Source organism: Amphiprion ocellaris, chromosome 16 (genome assembly GCF_022539595.1).
Source record: "Amphiprion ocellaris isolate individual 3 ecotype Okinawa chromosome 16, ASM2253959v1, whole genome shotgun sequence".
Classification (NCBI taxonomy): domain Eukaryota; kingdom Metazoa; phylum Chordata; class Actinopteri; family Pomacentridae; genus Amphiprion; species Amphiprion ocellaris.
This window is the reverse complement of record NC_072781.1, coordinates 5,587,234-5,607,304: the sequence shown is the minus strand read 5'-3', so window position 1 is coordinate 5,607,304 and position 20,071 is coordinate 5,587,234. Positions and strand designations below refer to the sequence as shown.

General features: G+C 37.9%; 1 protein-coding gene across 5 annotated transcripts in view; it reads right to left on the bottom strand.

The window, feature by feature from the left end:
• grid1a (glutamate receptor, ionotropic, delta 1a) overlaps window positions 1-20,071 on the bottom strand; it is a 332,162-nt gene that overhangs the window by 40,596 nt on the left and 271,495 nt on the right. For all 5 annotated transcript variants that reach the window (XM_055018770.1, XM_055018769.1, XM_023271458.3 and 2 more), the window contains 3 exons: window positions 15,565-15,618; window positions 3,932-4,105; window positions 360-521 (listed from right to left, as the gene is read on the bottom strand). In XM_055018770.1, coding sequence (XP_054874745.1) covers window positions 360-521; window positions 3,932-4,105; window positions 15,565-15,618 — 390 coding nt within the window. The remainder of the gene's footprint in view (window positions 1-359; window positions 522-3,931; window positions 4,106-15,564; window positions 15,619-20,071) is intronic.

Sequence of the window (20,071 nt, the reverse complement as noted above, 5' to 3'; positions counted from 1 at the left end):
TAATGAGTTACATAAGCATAAAGAGATCAAAGCTCTGAATCTGCCTCAAATTCTTCCTGACGCCAAACGTGGAGATCCCATTTCATAATCAGCTTCCTTGAGGGCATTTTAAAAGATAACAGAAGCAGTTTCATAGTAGATCATAGTAGTTCAATGCATTTTCCTAAGGAGTGTTTTGACTGTATAAACCACCTTTGTACTTGCTAACGTTTCCCTTGGAAATGCATTTTCTGTATGTAACTTTTTACAAAATCAACCATGACAGAATAATGCAGAAACTACTATTCACGATGTCTTGGAAAACACCAAGTACAAAGCAGCAGAATAGTCAAAGAAGACAAAATGGTAACTTCAAATACCTTTTGGATCGTGTCAAGCATAGACCATCCTCCGTTCCAGGGCTTGGTGGACTTCCTCATGCAGTTAAGGCTGGCCATACTGTGCCACTTCCTGTCCTCCAGTTTCCTATAGAAGGCGTTGGCCAGCATCAAAACACTGTCATACAGGTAGAGATTCGACACCTGATGTGTGGAAAAAAAACCACAAAAAAAGCAAGCAATTTTTAAGATTTTTTGCAAACGTCTTCCTTGCAACAAAAAACAGAACACATACTCTGAATACAACAAAGAGAACTAATATTAGCTCCACACAGTGCTACAATGAACCCTTGTGTTGTTTTTTTTTTTATGTCTTTCAGTCTGTAAGGTCGAATGACAGAAAACAATCTCATCTCCTTTCTTATAGAGAGATTGGCAGTGGGTTAAAAATGGTGAGAAGTTGTTTCCATGTCCTTCTGGTGTTGAGATGAAGACTCAATTTCTCTCTTCAGTCACGAGTGTCCACATTTCTATTTGCAGAAAACCGTTGGGTCAAGCACTGAGGTTGATTTGTTGAACAACGGTGGGATATGACTACCTGAAGCTGGTGAAGCGACTGCATGATTTGCGATTTGCACTGGTAAAGGGCGGACGTGATGCTACTGCGGCGGTGAGATGTGAAAACAGCAATTATTTCTGGTTCAATAATCGTCCGTCTAATGAATTTCAGAGCTGCCATCAGTCCAGATGTCTCCCCTTCAACTCCAGTGCATCCTGTCAGGAATCATGTCTTGTGTCTCCTCTCTTGGTGTGACAGTGGATTTGATAGGTCCTCTGAGTCAAGTCAAATCCTCCCACAGCAGTGCATCCGCCGAGGCAATACTAGCTGCCACTCCAGGCAGTCGGTTCATGACATATTTAGACTTCACTCCGAGCCTCTCAGTGCTAAGACATCCAGCAAGTCAGCTCCACTCGCCTCAAGGTCACCGAGTCAGAAGCTAAGTCCAGGTGAAATACAACTCGGTAGCTCTGGATTTCACCACAGCTGGCGGCGTTGTGAAAGGCACAGGAGAAGCACCGTAATCTCCTCATTGTTTCGCTGTTCTGACGAATGTTTCAACTGCCATTAGCCGATGTTTAACCCTCTTTCATGTGAATTATTTAGGACTGTGGGTGCGCACAACACATGGTTTTGCCATCTGTCCGGAGTGTGGATAAAAAGCAATGTGAACATTTCAGTGGAACTACGAGGAACACGGACACTGCACTCCAGATGGATCGAACAAGAGAAACATCGGAGAGGTGTAAGGAAGTGCTCTTCACTCTCTAAAGAAAGCAATAAGTGGCAAGGTCAGCAAGGTTGCTTTGAAGACCCAGAGGAAGAAAAAGTGACATAGTGTTTGAGTGATAACAGAGCTATAGATCATTTCTTTTTTTTTAATCACTCTCTTTGACAGAATTTACCTTTGGTTGGGTTTCTGGTTGATAAATCCTTAATAGATATTATAAAAGACACAATTTGTTCTACAACATGTAGTACTTTCAAATACTGATTTTAGTTTAAAAATCTACAATGTGATCATATTTATGGATTAAAGTAGATTTATATGTTATAAAAACAATCTTTTCCTTCATTGAAAGCAATAATCTACTCTGTTCTGCCCATTATTCCCTGCACACATGGCCTGCGGTCATTTGTATTCATGGGTATTCATGTCCCTCATAATTATCTTACCAGGGGACTTGACTATATATTCAGCTGCATACATAATCAGTTAATATTTATATTAATGTACCACTAGCTTGGCTGCGTGCTGCTACATGAAGCACTTGTGGAATAAAGCAGGAATCACATCCCATGTCCCTCATGTTGGATACCGGAAAAAAGTGGATGAAACATGCTAGTTGCTCGTGAAGCACAAAGTCACAGTTCTATAAATACTCACAGCAACAGGGATAGAAAAATACAAGAAAAAAAAAGCACAACCTTGCCACAAGTCAAATACCCGGTACAGCCTCATCCATCACGCTGTGCATTCACCATCCTCAAAGCTCACAATCTGAATGTGAAAGTAGCTTATGTTGGTGAATATGCGCTTGTTTGGAACATGCTGAGCGTTTTCATGGACAATGGACAGTTCAAAATGCAGATTTTTCTCTGGGAGTTTTGCTGCCGTTTCTTTTCGTATTTTTTTTCTGGTACAGTAAAAAAAAAAAAAAAAAAAAAAAAAAAGCCACCATTTGAATTCAGCATAATCGGCTGAATTTAAACTGCTTACAGGTACGAACAGCTTTTTACAGCCATGTTTCTTACCAGCCTGCAATAGTCAACATATTATAGAATATTATAGAAAATTTTTAAGTAGACGAACATGATAAATAAAATAATTTGCATTTACAATAATTTTAGTCTGAAACAAAATGTGTCTGTCCTTCATATTTTCATGTTTTAGTGGTAATTACATAAAGATTTATGAAAAAATAATCCTTAGAAATGAAGACTTTCCTCTGTATTTTTAAATTTAGTTTAATTATTTTTTGTAGAACTTGATTCAGGAAATTTGCAATGTAACCCAATGTATAATGTAATCCAATATATGTAAGAATTTATGTTTGTGTTTGACAAATATTTCACCACTGTAAAAGCATGATGTCTTCATGCACTAAGGTTGTTTATGTTGTAACTGTTATTTGACAGGATAACAAAAAAATGTTAATAATTTTAATTCTTTAAACTTTTCCTGGGCTTTTTTAAATTTAATTTATTCATTTTTTAATTTTTTGCATCTCTATGGAAACAACATTGCAATGGCTAGAAGTAGAAAGACCTCAAAAATATCTGTGCAGTACAACACATTTAAAATGGAATAAATAATAAAAAAGAAAAATATGAAACTGCATTTCTTTTATCATTTATTTTACAGAAAAAAAAACAGCCAAAAACCCCACCGAACTACAATTAATCTGTACATTTTTTCAAGTGCCAACAGGAGTGAATAATATTGGAAAAACAAATAGTGACTCTAGATATTCTAAATATTTTACTACTTGTATTTTTAGTTTCACATTCAGCCCAGTTCAGTGCAAAAATCCCAGAATTTTTGTCATGTGACTGTTGGTCGCAGCAAAGTCAGTAAAGGCTTTTTTAGTTGTTCCAAGGACTGCATATTTCTTCATTTTTTACAATATACTGTTTGATAAATTATGTATTTTCTGAGAATTTTTAAATGAGCATATAGAATAAACTAACTTGAATGAAATACAATGATTTTAATGTTATACTTGGTGAATTTCTTCAGATGAAACCAAAAAAATATTAGCTCAAAGATTGTAAGTTAAATATCCACTAATTGTATCTATTTTCACTGCTTCTTCTTATAATAAATTGGGTAATTTTTGCATTTTTTAAAAAAACAACAGCTTCCCTTTAAAACCCACCGGTGGGTTTTGGGTTTAGAGAGTTAATGTAATTCAGTAAAAGCGAGAGCAGACATGGATTTTCTGTTAATAAAACAAAAGAAGAGTCAGTCCTGTTAGACCAATACAATCTGAATGACAATATTCTAGCAGCTTAAACAGCAAATCTTTAAGTGTTTATTTTTTATTTTTTTTACCTCCAGGGACTGCAGATAACCTTCCTGTGGGTCACACAGCAGGGAGGAGATGCGATGATTGTTCCTCATACATCGAACATTGGTGTCCCTCCACAAAGGGAAGATCTGACGGATGATGGTCATCCGGCCCAGAGAGCTGTGAACCAGCTCCATGATGTCGGCATCGCTCACCTCCTGAAGACAAAGGAGGCAGAGAAGGAGTTAAACTAAACACATCTTTTCACTTTATATAAGTCAAAGTGACACATTTTTATCAGACTGGGACTTTTTTTTTCCACAGTGAGGAATCATGACACAAGCCATGAATCTGAGTGGAAAAGAATGAAAACCTTGGAGGGGTTTTGGCTGTGCCTGCTTCTTGAGCAATTAAAATATCAGCTGACACACTGGGGGGGACACAGAGCAATTAAGTGAGGACAGTTCCATCAGGTTAAATGGGGAAAACTGATACAGAGACTTGGGCTGAGATTTCAACTTAAGTACTCAAGTTGTTTTGGAAAATTTTACTTCTTTATTTCTGTGAACCAACCTAAGCTTAACTCACAGAACTTTTCTGTCCCTGCATTTAAAAATGTATTTTTTTTTTACAAATCAAATCAAACGAGTCGATGTTTCTAAACCAAAACACACACAACTGTGAACTCTGTAGCCTTATTATTATGTTATTCGCATCCAATTGACGGATCAATGATAATTTCAAGTATATCCTTCACAATAATAGCGCAGGTGACCCTTGGTCCTCTTCTGTGTGGGATGCTTGTGTAGAGGATCAGATCAATATTCATGAGACGCTGATCTGCCTGCGAGTCTCCAGAGTAGGACAGTGGTCAATGCTGAGGCAGACAGTGAGTCTCTTGAGGAACGTTGGGTTCATATACTATCTGACAATAAAGCTGCGGGTCGGTTGAGGTTGCTGTCAGGTCAAAACCTAAGCGGCTCTTGGTTGGTGTAATCCCTCGCCACACATGCCTGAATACATGCTCCCTATCAGACATTTGATCTCTCCCTTTTCTATCCACGTCTCACGTTGTTACTGTTGGTCTCTGTCCGCCTTTAATGTTAATTTCTCCTGCCTCCTGCCATTGTATAGTGCTTCCCCTTTCATCCTGATGGGGTTTGTAATCTCTTATCATCTTGCCATCACTCTTACTTAACCTTTCTTTCTAGGTTTTCCTTAATTCTGCTTCTTTCCCCCCAAATTACTTATCCAAATCTGCTGCTTTTGAAATTCACGTTTCCTTGTAAGCCTTTTTCCCACATGCATATCTCATATGGAGAGAATTGGCAGCAAAAAATATTTTTTCCAATTTCCCAGATCTGTGCACACTGTGAGTAAAACACTCCTCAGGTGATTCTAGCTCATCTAGCTGTTTTTTTCTTTTTCTTCTTCCTCTTCACAGCTAGTCAGGTGGAAAATATGAATATTCATGAGTTGCCATGACACATTAATCAGACAAATTATGTTGCACGGTTCACAGAGGTGAACCTTGGTGTCCAAGTTAATAACTTGCAGTGCCACCGAGTCCAAGTATTCTGTCACCATCACAGGTGACATTTATGTCATAACCTGACCGAGCGCTGACACAGACCAATGGGACATGGCTCGCAAAATGTGCGTCTTTTTAACCTCTGTTTGAGGAGAAAGTACAGACCATTAAGTCACAATTTGGACACGGCTATGATGTATTTCACTTCTGCAATTTGCAGACAAAAATTACCCATCACTACTTAAAGAGTAGAAAGGACACATACTTCAAGCCGCTGACTAAAACTGATGCATTTTTGTGGAAGCGCTGTGAGGTTTATTCATCTAAAACAAAAATGCCATCATATATCCTGCTACTGTCGTTGTTATTGCAAACAGGCACAAACTCACATCTCCTAAAACTGCATTCCTCCCACTATTTGAAATATCTTCATCCCTATCCCACCTCTTGACATCCACATCTTCTCACTAGAACGACAGAAATTAAATGGTTGCATCAATGTGGCCACATGCCTGCTAGTGATTGTGTTTTGAGCCTATTATTAATAGACTTAAACCATACATTTCTGACATGCCATAGCTGATCTTTGGATATTTAACAAGAAATAACTACTTTCTTCTACTCAGGGAAGTGGCATGGCTGTTGTGGTTTATTGGACTAATCAGTTTGTGCTGGCACTGCTTGAGAGCATTATTAATAAAGCCCAATAAAACACTGGCGTAACCATCATTAACTTAATTTGCCAATTTCATAATGAAATGATCATCAAAAAAGTGAGTGAAGCTAATGCATGTCTGTGTGACTGCACTGCAATCTGAAGCACAAAGCGCCCCGTTATTCAGATGAGTTTCCCTCCATGTTGACCTTTTTTCCTTAATCTCTGTCTGACTAAGCGCTGGCATGGTGCCGTTTTACTGCTGAAGTTTCACACACAAAAGAAAATGTAATTGCATTTCATCATGATAATAAAGAAAATACATTATACCTCATTTTAAATCTGTTTTATAGTGGTTAGATGTTAAGAAACTTTTTTCATATATACAGTGAAAGTTATTTTGCAAGTGCCTGTGCATGTGTGCAACACTAAATGTACAATGTTGTGGTTGTATCCGACATTTTTGATGCAAAATATAAAAGCTGTGTGTATTATATACTAGTCAAACACCAGCCAAATCCCAATGTTATTTCTGACACCAGCAGAGAGCGTGCAAACTGCTTTTAAAATCTGCAATTATCACTCAATTACTTCAGTCGTCAAGCTCCTTGGAGGTAACCCCGCTAAGATTTGTGAAAAGGTGAATGCAGCACAGCCACGTTTCAATGACAACTGACGAGCAAAATACATTAATCAAATCAACTTCAGCTGACAGATAGGCTAAATGATCTTCTTTGTGCTGCTCATTCAAGTTATTCATCTTTCACTGGAAATAAATACAAATTTTAGTGGTAATCATGACAGTCATTTAATTAGAAGTTAAGGTGCTTTTTTTATGAAACTGCGGGGAACTAAGCTGAGAAGTAATGCCACAGAAGGCAGAAATGAAGGACAAAACAGCATTAATTTGAGATGTTCTTCCCTATAAAACGCGTATACATTCATGTCTTTTAATGTATTTTGAGAATACTAGAGAGAAAACAATGAGGTAGGCCGAAATTACCTTAACATTAGTTTATTATGCAAATATTTGGTGATACATCTGAATTTTTTGTGATCCTATTGTCTTTTTGTAATGTAACATTTCATTCAAACAGCACAAACCTTGAATAACAAAAGACACAAGCTGTTGCTGACTTGTAAGACTATGACCTGTATTTTCAGAGAAGTAATTTAGCACTTTTATGAAACTGAAGCTTTCCACTTCCACATCAAACACTAAAAATGATAATATCTTGTAAGTTATGCAAAATTAAAGGTTTCTCAATATGTTCTATTCTGGTAGGCAGTTGTGCTGAAAACTGAGCATCATAGCTGAGTTTACATGAGGAGAGATGATGTATTTACTTGTTTGGCACAACGATGACAAATATACTACACCATTCTTGCAAAGAACATACATGATAAACTAGTATATTATACACAAAGCTTTTACATTTTGCATTAAATATGTTGGGTACAACCACAACATTAAATATTTAGTGCTGCACACATGCATGGGTCACTTTGAAATGTCCTTATGTTTGAAAGACAAGCATTTTTTTTCAATGAAGATAACATTAAATGAATGATAAATCCAGTCTAGACATTGTTAATGTGGTAAATGACTATTCTAGCTGGAAACAGCTGATTTTTAATGGAATATCTCCATAGAGGTACAGAGGAACATTTCCAGCAACCATCACTCCTGTGTTCTAATGCTACATTGTGTTAGCTAATGGTGTTGAAAGGCTCATTGATGATTAGAAAACCCTTGTACAGTTATGTTAGCACATGGATAAAAGTGTGACTTTTCATGGAAAACATGAAATTGCCTGAGGGACCCCAAACTTTTCAACGGTGGTGTATACGAAAAAAGTTTCTTAATATCTAACCACAAAAAACAGATTTAAATTGAGGTACAGCATGCATAACATATTTTCTTTATTATCATGATGAAATGCAATTACATTTTCTTTTGTGTGTGAAACTTCAGCAGTAAAATGGCACCATGCCAGCACTTAGTCAGACAGAGATTAAGGAAAAAAGGTCAACATGGAGGGAAACTCATCTGAATAACGGGGCGCTTTGTGCTTCAGATTGCAGTGCAGTCACACAGACATGCATTAGCTTCACTCACTTTTTTGATGATCATTTCATTATGAAATTGGCAAATTAAGTTAATGATGGTTACGCCAGTGTTTTATTGGGCTTTATTAATAATGCTCTCAAGCAGTGCCAGCACAAACTGATTAGTCCAATAAACCACAACAGCCATGCAACTTCCCTGAGTAGAAGAAAGTAGTTATTTCTTGTTAAATATCCAAAGATCATCTATGGCATGTCAGAAATGTATGGTTTAAGTCTATGTAATGGGTTAAAAGCACATTGGTGCAACCATGTAACTTCTGCCATTCTAGTGAGGAGATGAAATATGGATGTAAAGAGGCTGGATAGGGATGAAGATATTTCAAACAATGGGAGGAATGCAGTTTTAGGAGATGTGGGTTTGTGGCTGTTTGCAATAACAACTACAGTAGGAGGGTATATGATGGCATGTTTGTTTATTACTATTAATTAGTTTTTCTGTAAATTAATAATCAGTTAAAACATTGCATCTAGATGAATTTCCATGCACATAACTGAAAACTTTGGCTCTGGTTGCTCACAACTAACAGCTACCTGACAGAGAAACAAAAAAAACACCACTTGCGATAACATGTGTTCTGTGCAGGTGGAAAAGCAGCAGGATTTCTGCCCTTCGCCGCCTGATCTGCATCAACATGACCTTAGTTTTAGATCACCCAGCCTGTTTGCTTTGATCGGAAATTCCCAAATGCAGCTTAAGAGCAAAAAACATGGACCTTGACCTAAGAGGTGAGCATTATGAGTGTATTAGTACTTAGGATTAGTGTGGCAAAGAGGCTGCTTAATTGGAACAGGATATCTCCAATGTGACATAAGGCGCAATGACATGCAAATAATTGCAGTAATAAATTAGTTCATGTGTTTTTTTTTTTTTTTACAGTGCCGTGCAACGGTGGACACCATCCCATTACACAGATCATTGTTCATGAGACCACTGGAAGCTGACTCAGTGATATTAACTTAAGTACAAACCACCATCTGCATTTGTGTTGGTGTTGAGGAATTTGTTGCTATGATAGAATTGAAATTTCAGCCAGCAGTGGGTTTGTGTGTAATTTGAAATGCTCACTTATTAACCCTAATGGCATAAAATAACTGTGAATGTAACTGCTGTAACATTTAGATAAGATGGTTCATGAAGGACGTTGACTGATCCCCATTTGAGGGTTAATTTTTGACATCTGAATTAGATCATTCATGCAAAAAGCCACCGCATGGATGCTGATGGTGGTTAATGGCATTGAGGACCATAATGGCAAATCCAATGTTTTGATAAATGCAATATTCTACAGTCCTCTGGAAATTATCATTGTTTTTATGTCATAAGCGGCCTCCTCAATAATCCACCTTCCCATCCAACAGTATGATGTGGCGGACATTGCGTCAGTAGAATAGGGTTTCCATGTCAGTTGCTTGATGGGCAGTTACCCAAGACATCAGTCATATCATGACTGTCCTCCTCGACTCTGTCTGTCACAGCAGGCACAACCACCTAATCCATCAAACATTCTCAAGTGTCACTGTCCCGCCTTTGAAGGGGGGAAAAAAACAACAACAAATCCTCCCAGGATGTGCAATCCATCTGAGTGGACCAGCCGGTGTCAGAGGCGGACAGCCTTCTGTGTGCTAGCAGCTGGAACACCCTGGTTTAGTGGGTGGTTTAGCGAGAAACACGCCTGCCTATCATCTCTGTGGCCTCCTGCTCACGTCAGGTTCTGCTGCACTTCTTACACATTGACTTCAATGCTTCCCGTTTTTATCCTCCAAAGATCACGTTGGTCATTTTTGTGCTGAGTAAGCTCCATGCCCTGAGGTCTCGTGAACTGTGAAATTGACTCCTTTGGTTTTAAAATACTATAGCATCAGTCTAAAGCTAAAAATGCTGAGAGAAAAACTAATTGTTTTCCACTTACAGATTTTACACACGACATTTTAATAATATATAGAACTTCAGTGATTAAGTCGGACAGAAAAGTAATAGGCAACAATTTCACTTATTGTATTTCTATTCTCTATTTTCATTTTCTAAGCAAAGATGCCAAACAAGGAGTTTCTCAAATGTGAGGATAATAAACTCAACTCTGTCTTTGGATTTCATTATTTCTTTTGGTTGTTGTTGGTAACGCAAAACAAGACATCTGAAAATGTGACTCTGCGCTCCAGAAAATTATATTGAAAATAATCTTTTGTTGCAGACAATGTCCCCTGTGGTGGGAACATTTTTGACATTGTTATAAGTGACATTACTTGAGTCATTATAAGCTTGGGCCTGGGTTTCTTAATGCACAACCGAAACCCTTCATTGTAAAAAGCGGATTATCAGATAAATGTAGGAAGGTATAATGAAAAAGGTAATTGAGCTGCATTACGGGAAAATGTAGTCATTTTCAGGCTGACCCATGCTAGAAAGTTAAGGTCAGAACATCTTGGCCTTTGCTCCATCATTTTTACTTAACTAAATGACTGTACTTTTTCTGACGACACCCTTGTGTAATATCACTAGGATCGATTCGTGGTTTCTAAGGTTCCAAGTAAAGCATTATAAAATGACCCGTGAACACTACTCCTCCAGACACACACCAGCTTTCTTAGTTCCGGACCTGCAGGCTGTGTCCGTGTGCACGTCTGCATCAGGACTGCCCATTGAAAAGAACTGCCAGAGGAACTGAAAAATCTGATTGTCCATCTTTCCAAAGATCGAAAAAGATACAGAAAGATCTGTGACCAACTAAAAATCTGTGAAAGTAAAGCTACAGCAGTAATCAGGAGGTATAGAGCGAGCCATTGTGCCACAAATCAAAGCTGCAGCACCCGTCATCCTTCAATGGCACCATGGATGGTGGACTACTTGCACACTTTATCTCTGAAAAACAGTCAGGGAAGTGCTTCAGACTTGGCACAGGGATTACCAGTGGAAATCAGAGTCTCTGTGACAGGTCAGTGCATAACATTAACCTCTCTGGACGGTGTCCAAGAAAAAAGAAAAAAAAACCTTGCTTGCTCTTCAGCACAAAACTGCAAGATTAAACTTTGTAAAAGAACCGGAAAAGAAGCCTGATTAATATTGGAAGCATAGTATTTGATCAAGATAAATGTGTTTGGCTCAGATGGATTCAGGCATGTTTGGTGAGAACCTGGCCAGGACTACAGTGAATGCATAATCCTTACAGTGAAGCATGGAGGTGCGAGTGCAATGATATGGCGTAGCAGGAGAACAAAAGGTGTTGGGGAGGTGACATTTATAGATGCCTGTGGATATAATGAAATACTGGCTGACAAGATGACTCCGGGTCCCCAGAAACTTGACAGAAGAGGGATAATCCAGCATGATAACGATCTAAAGCACACTGTCAAAATCACTCAAGAGTTGCTCAGGAAGAAAAAAGGTTAATACTGTGACCTGGCCAAGTAGGTCGCCTGACTAGAATCAAGTCAGAATCTTTGGGGTATTTTAAAGAGAGCGGTAGAGCAGCAAAGAAAAGCGGAAAAAAATGGTTTCTGAAAAAAGACAAAAAAATCTCTTCAAAAAATTGTACAACACCAATATCCTCCATACCCAGGAGGATCATCAGTAATAAAGGTGGTTATGTGACATATTGAAAAACAAAATAAAACTGACTTTTATTGCTTTGAGCTGTTCCTGTGGGGTCTGGATTTTAAATATCTGAAGTGTTAGTTTAACTCCTATCCCTGGTTGGGCTTTTCAGTAAAAGTAGACAGAGGTAGACAGAAGACCAACATAAAAACAGCAACAGACAACATTATAAACTACTTTACACACACACACACACACACACACACACACACACACACACACACACACACACACACACACACACACACACACACACATAATGACACAATCCACAGCAGTCAGTCAGACCTTACAGATGTCATAGGTGGGTACATTCTTGTTTTTCTTTCAGCCAATACTTAGCTCTTGCTGTAAAAGTTTTTCAATCTGCTAACATTCTATTTCCATTTGGTAATGCATTCCAAATGTACTTCCACGGTAAGATATTTTGCATTTACATAGGACCAAATATCCTAATGCTAAAACTAAGTAATATAGTTGCTAAAGCAGAATTAATACAGTTTTGGATCATTTGGCATTTTAATTTTGTAGACTGCAAGTGTTTTGCTCAAGTCACGCTTAAGCAGAAAGACTAATCGGAGCATAGCATCAGTTTCATTTCTTTTGTTTGTCCGTCACATCTTATTGTTTTTTTCGACCTGTGATCGCACTCTTACATCACCTCGTCCCTGTGGACTCTTATCGCATGTCCAGCTTGACAACTACATTCATCAGTTCACTTGCTGCTGATGCTGGCAGATTAGCATAAGCGGTCACGAGCGCTGAATGAAATGTGAAACCTTGCTTTGACCGTGTGAGGTCTAAAGTCTGGCACGACCGCAGACGGCCGATGAAGGTGGGCAAGAGAATCACCTGGTTAAAATGTATGTCACAACTCTGTGATGAGCAGCTGAATAGTAGCAGCTGTCTGCAGGGACTGATGCTGCATTCAGGGCAAAGAGGTAACAGGGAGCTGTTATTTCCCTGCACGGTTTTGCGATACAACCAGGCTGCATCTGGTCAGGCGTACAGGATTCCCAGATTTTGAGTGCAGGGAACAGTTTCTAAGTGTATCATAGCCACGTAGCAAGGTGGGATTACAGCATTCACCAGCAGCTTCTTTGAGTGATTCCTCACACGTGTTTCATTGCATTAGAAAAAAACGTGTGCATTCTCTTTCCACCATAAGCCATGTGAGGCGCTTGTTAGAAATCTAATCACAAGCTAATGGAAACAAATTAGCTATGCACCTTCCTTTAAGTCCCCTTCCTCTTTATAGATAAGAAGGCATTGTAGATAAATCTTTTACAGTTAGATACATGCCTGAATTCAATTTACAAGGTGATTCTTGTTGGTAACGGTGTCAGATTGGGAAAAAAGATGGACTTGTTAGTAGCCCAGAGTTTCCGTGTTATTTTTTTGGTGCATAAGAAGGGCTCTGGAGGCCAACATCTGTGAGAAAAATATGTTGGCGTGAGTAGTAATTGAATTTTTTTGTTAGTATTTTCAACATGTCTGTGTTATTCTCATTTCAAGGTGATTGTCAACTTCATGGGCAGTTTATCTTTGGTGATGAAATGTAAGGCAGGGAAACAGACAGAGAGAGAGGGAAAAATGGATAAACAAAAATTATAGAGTGTGGCAGGGATAAAGCGAAAAAAAAAGTCTCTTTACTGTCTTGGAAAATGAAAATTATATACTGAGAAGAACGATATAGAAAAAGGGACAGTGAGACAAGTGGACGAGACAATATTTTATAGTTCATAGATCCAAACAGGCACATTTCTTCCCTTTAAATGTGTACCAGGGAGAGATAACTCTGCAGTAAGCCACATCACATCAACCATTAAGCCAGTGCCATCGAAATTAAGATGCCATTAGTTCATACTTTCCCAGAGTCTGATGCAATTAACGCTAATGTCTTTGTGGAGGTCTGTAGTAATTGACTGAGAGGCTTGCGTGAGTTTGTATGTGAATACTGCTTCAAATGACTGGACCCATTTTATCATCTTGTTTGAGACACCAAAAGCCAATCAACACAATAATATGACTTAAGCTGCCAGATACAGAAAAGGTTTCAAGGAACTCAAGGTCTCATTAGCTATTGTAAGTCAATACTTCAGTTATGTGTATGCTGAAATGCACGGAGAAAATGTGACAAGGTCATATTTTATAAAAGCTCATTATAGTCTAAAATTAGGTAGTTTAGGCTGCCAGAGAGCAGAAGGCTTCCAACACACTGAGCCTCATTAACTTTCCTAAATCAATATACTGGTATAAGCGACTGAAATATACAGAAATTCTGCATGGTGAATTTTTAAGTAAAGCATCAATGGCAACTGTTTTATTCTAGTCGGTTAGTCTGATGTGTGCAGCGGCTGATATGTGTTTTCAATGTCTTATCGAGAGTAAATTTTCTGTTTTATCCCCCGAACTGCAGCATCTCAGTACTGCCTGAATAACATGCCTGTCAGGAGAGTATAGACACATTTATCATGTTCTATGGATTATGAATCAATATGTGTCATGTTTTGGGTTCAAATGAGATGTTCCTACAAGTCAGGCAGTGATGTTTCATCAACATTCATCGTGATCCTCCTTGGAAACTAGATGATACATCGCAGGAGGTTTATTGTAACATAATAAATATGAACAAATATAAAACACATGAAGTGTGTATGTGGTTGTCAGTGCTAGAAACAGCGCCTCTGGGTCAATATATAATTGAGGGTTTTTTGAAGTCCATGGGATATATCCTGCACACATTTTAATTAAAAATTTTAAAAAAAAGTGTTTTCTATGTTCATTATGATCATGTCTTTACAAATTCCATAATAATAATTATGGAAATATCACGTATTAATAAAAAATGACTGGATATCACTAAAATGTCAACCGTCCGATTTTAATAACCACCTTCTAATTAGCTAAACAATAATAAAATGAGCTGATTCAAAAATGTTTTGATTGTGTTCTTTTTATTAAGTTGAGATAATCATGACAGATATTTCTTTTTTTGGCAATATATCACATTTTATATGGAAAATAACAAATTGTATCTGTGTCTGAGAAATCACTTTCAACTAAGTTACCCATTACAAAAACACCTCTCAAGGAAGTGTGTTAATTCCAAATGCATTTACATTTGTTAAAATATTGATTAATGTACATTGTCCCTTTATTAAAATTAAAGAAATAAAGAATAAGGAAACATCAGGTTTACTAAAATATCTTTATAAATAACTTACAATTTCAATTTTACTGAAATGTATATATAATATTTAGAAGAATCTTTCTGTAAAAATACCATGTGGTGTTTGGTTATAGGCGGCCATGTTGATTTTAGGCCTGAAAACAACAAAAATGTCAACTATGATACCTGTCAACTATGGTACAAAAAGTCCTGCAATTATATATTGACAATTCTAATGACCACAGAAATGCAATTATTCCAGGGCATCTGTGAGAAATGTTTTATCTGATGTCTTATATTCATGAGTTCAAGCATTGGGCCAGTCCTTTGCCTTATAATGTGAGTCCACGATTGTGTATTCAGGAAGTGCATCAGAGTTTTGTGCTGTTAGAGCGACTTTAGAAGACCAATTAGGTCACTGTCAGACACAGTGCACCGCGACAGAAATATCAACAATTAAAGGGAGGGCAGTGATACCACATAAAGGCTGAGTCCCTCCAGCAGCGAAGATAAAATACAAAACAAATGATGCACTGGTAATCTAACTGAATAAGAAAGTGTGGTTCTAGGTGTTTCATGTGTTTGTGCGAGTCTCACCTCATTGGCAAAGACCCAGTGACTGTCCTTGGATGCCAGGTTGGTTTCCACGGCCTGCAGAGATAAAAGACATGAGAAAAGAGGGAAGGGAGACAGAGAGAGAAGCACAATTTAAGAAGCGAGCATGTACATTCCCTGAGATCTTAAGATAGTCCCTGTCAGTCACTGCTCAGGTGTCGCTGGAGCTTAATTTGTACATCAAGACATCGTAGAACACATGCAGGGCGCCGGTGTGACGTGTCAGCTGGAGGAAAATATCATCGTGGAAGGCACCAGAATCACACTATCTGAACGTATTGGACAAACCGGTAATTCTAAATAACGCAATGCTGCCCACATATATTTTGGATTTGAGAATGAAGCCTGAAGTACAGATGTGACTAGAATATTATACCACTATTAATTTCACCTTAGCCTATAAAATACATTTTAATAATGGTACAGGAAGTTTGGAGTCCATAGAAATAGGTGCTGTTGTTGAAGATAAATCTGTGACCTGAGACTTTGTGACACTGCAGGGTCAACTATAAAGAAAAAGAAACATGACATTCATGATTCTTTGTCATTTCGGGAAACTTTTGTTGTCATTTTAGAAACATTTTGAGTCATTTTAGACAATTTATGAGTCGATTTGCACATTTTGAATATGATCTTGGACAAATTTCACATCATTTTGAGAAATTTTTTTGACATTTTGTACAAATTTGTGTCATTTTGCAGTAACTGCACAATTTTAGACGTATTTCTGTTATTTTTGGGGCACCTTTTTTTTGTTATTTTAGAAAACTTTTGACTCATTTTACACCATTTTTCACAATTTGTCAGTGAATTAGCACATTTTGAAAGTAATTTTGGGCAGATTTTTGTCATTTTGGACAATTTTCGTTCCATTTTGAACACATTTTTCAGTTATTTTGAACAAATTTGGGTCATTTTGGAGTAATTCCACACAATTCTGAATAAATTTCTGTTATTTCGGGAACTTTTTCAGACATTTTATTAACATTTTAGGCCATTTTTGAACTGACCTTAGCAGTTTTTGGTTGAGTAAAAACTGATGTGAGGTGTGTAGTGAGGTGTTAAGGCTCAGACAAACAGGCCAACAGTGACAGGATCAACAGTTTTTACATAACAGCTATCAAATTGCGGTTCCACATCTAAGTTACACAAGGCCTGGATTCGTGGTGCATATTTTGAAACCATACTAATTTACTGAGAGGGCAGATTTTAGAGTGAAAACACAGCTTTTTGCCGAAATTTCATAGTCAGATGTCAAAACCTTATTTAAAAACACACACTGGCTGCTTTGTGAGCATTTCAGCTTCATTCACACCTTGAATAGAATCATCTGAATACAAGGCACACCTCTACATGCATTAATCTTCCCTTTCATCCTGCTGCTCTGCTGTCACAGCAATGCATTACCTGTCTGAAGCCTAAACCCACTTACACAGATCCACAGCCAAGAAACCTGCTTTTTAAGGTAGTTATGACAGAAAGCGGACTGTAATCTGGTTACTGAAGTGTATGGAAATGCACTGAATGACCCAAAACGTCTCAATACAGGTGACAATACCTCCCCCTTGGAATTACCCAAACCGTCCATGACATTATAGAGTTCTTCCACCTGTCAAAAGACTAAACACATTTTACATCTGTCATGCTTAACGTCTCAATGCATGCCCTCTTCTCCAAATTGCTATCATTAGTGTCTAAATGAATCCCGTTCACACAAACCAATGAAGACTGATGCCCGTACATATAACCGACAGAACCCTGCTGCAGTTTTACTCCACAACACCGTGCTCATCAATAATAGCCGGTGCAGAGTGGAGCACCAAAAAGCTGCCAATCGATCTTCTAACCTTGGAAGAGTCCTGATTTTATTTTAATGCTCTTCTCTCTCTTTGCCAGATTGATCTCATCAAACTGCAAGAGGACCCATACCAGCGCAGGAGAAATATTTACCTCCATGGTTGAAATACCATGGCTCATGGCCATGGCTCAAATTAAAGTGTGAGGCCTTCAAAAAATTACCTTGAAATCCAAATGGATTCGCCAACATTATCAATGGATGATATAAAACATTAGACAGATGCTGGATGGACTGACTCACTTAAGATTTATGTACAAGACGAGTGAAAACATATGTCATGCAAATGATCCTTTAGTCTTGATAAAAGAAAGTTAATCATTTTAGAGGCAATGGTTCATTTCTGACAGAGCATATTTATCTTATACAGATAAAATGGTTAATTTCAGTCTTGCATAGTGGACATTTTGATTCCTCCACACTACAAATCTGTCTGTAAAGAAAAAACTCAGAACTGGTGTGCAGCACATCCAGCTATCAGAACGTACGTGGAACATTCATGGTTTACTCCCATCAAGGATCAGACCTTGATTAATTATAAACATTCACAATGTTGGTACAATAATATTGTTGTAATACAGGCATTTACCAAACTGTAAGTCACATTTAATAAAGCAGAGAAAAAAGGAAATACTTCACTACTGTGTTACGAAAACTCCATGCCTATAATTACAATTATCTGAGCACAGTCATTTTTCATAATAGTTAAAATAGTTTCCATTTACTTGTATAAAACAGCTTGATGAAACAAACAGAAGTGTCATAATTTAATCCCTATTTTCATGTAATTTTTTTACAGTTTGGATCCCCTTCTTCTTCTAGGGCTTAATGGCACCAAGTGTTTATCTCGAGGCACTTAACTTCTAATATTCGATCAACTGCAATTCAATGAGCATCTATTGACATTAACATTACAGATTTAGTTGCAAAGCCAAACACCTCAGCACCAGTGTGGCCACATTCCGCTTCAAAGAGCCTAACAGCTTGGAAGAACCCATTTCTGAGATTCTGCAGCAAAAAGTTGACGGTCAAAGGTACATATCAAACCACTAATCCTGCACAGGCAGAAAATGAGCAGAATCATCATTATTCACATCCGTTCTATCAGCAGCTAAATGATCATGTTCGCTCTATTGTGTGTTTGTGTGTCTTTGTTTGCAGGTGTGGAACAAAATAAGATTTAGACGAAAGTAGAAAAATGAAATCTACAGCGTTCAAGGTTGAGCTGTTGGGGACGCGGTAAACAAAAGCTGGAACAAAAAGAAGCAAAAGCCGAGAGATGAAACTTTGGTTTCCTGTGTGTGTTTGTGGGTGGATGGATTCATGTGTTTTTTAGAAATAAACCCAGAACGGTGTTATTTTTGTAAAGTGAACATTGTCTCAATAGATATATCTATACGGAAACATTTCAATACACCGCATGAGTTTTACTGTTGCCGCAGTAGTTTCTCATCAGCTGAGTTAAAAAAAAAAAAAAATCCTTTTCCACATGATGCAAGGCGGATTTTTTCACATGGATAATTACATTAGTGCTTAAACCTTTTGTGAATGACACAAAAGGACGGTTTGGCGCATTGTTTCATCAAAAGGACATGATGTGTTAATCTAGCATGGCACACAATTCATTGTAAAGCTGTAGGTTAAAGGCACAAGCTCATTAGATCGCATCCTTGTAATCTGTATGACGGGAAACTATCAGCAAAGCTCCTTTCATGTGCAAAAAATCCATTCATTGGAATTATGATAATGTCTCTGCGGCCCTAAATAAAATCTGACACTGATAACTACTGTCTGCCTTGAAGAATAACCTTGACATTCAGGAAAGACGACAGTTCCTTGAACTGCATTCATTGTTGCAGACAAAATCTGTCAGATGTCATAATGGTATAAAACAAAGTCAAGTGCCGTGTTGTGGGTGAGTTAATATGTGCCAGCTGGGATGCAATATTTCGCTGAAGCTCTGGGCAGAGCAGAGCCGAACACCGAGAGGTTCATCATCAGTTCACGACAGAAGTGAACACTGACAACTTAAGACATTCTGCAAATAAACCCTTGTTAAGCTAAATGATGTTTACAAGCTGATGTTCAGCCTGTGACAAACACACAGTTGTGCCAACACAGACTGAGAATCAATTCATTGTTAGTGTTGCCATCTTCTCCGACATCTTACAGGAAAGCAAAGCAACTACTGCGTTTAATGTACAATAAATTCATAGGTGCTGCATTTAACAGGATACTAAATTAAATTAACATTATTTTGCGTTCATGGGTGCACCATAGTCCAGACAATCCTTTCCAAAATGTGAAATATGATTTGAATTTACAAGGAGCTGAATGCTGAGGCCTTAGAAACGCTGTGCTTACAGTACCTAAGGGTGTTGCTCATTAAGATTCAACACGAGTAGCTCCTAAATACAAAAGCCTCTTGTGTCTAAGCACAATTCCTACATTATTTTGCCTAATCAGCCCTTTTTTCTAATCGCACACATTCTCATGTCAGTTGAACTAAGCAAGGGTTTTCCCCTTTGCTTAAAATTTATCACACCAAAGCTTAAAAATCCCTTTGAGACATTTAATGTTATCGACATCCAGGCAGAGCAATTTCAGCTTTGTGTGTTTCTTTTTTTTTTTTTT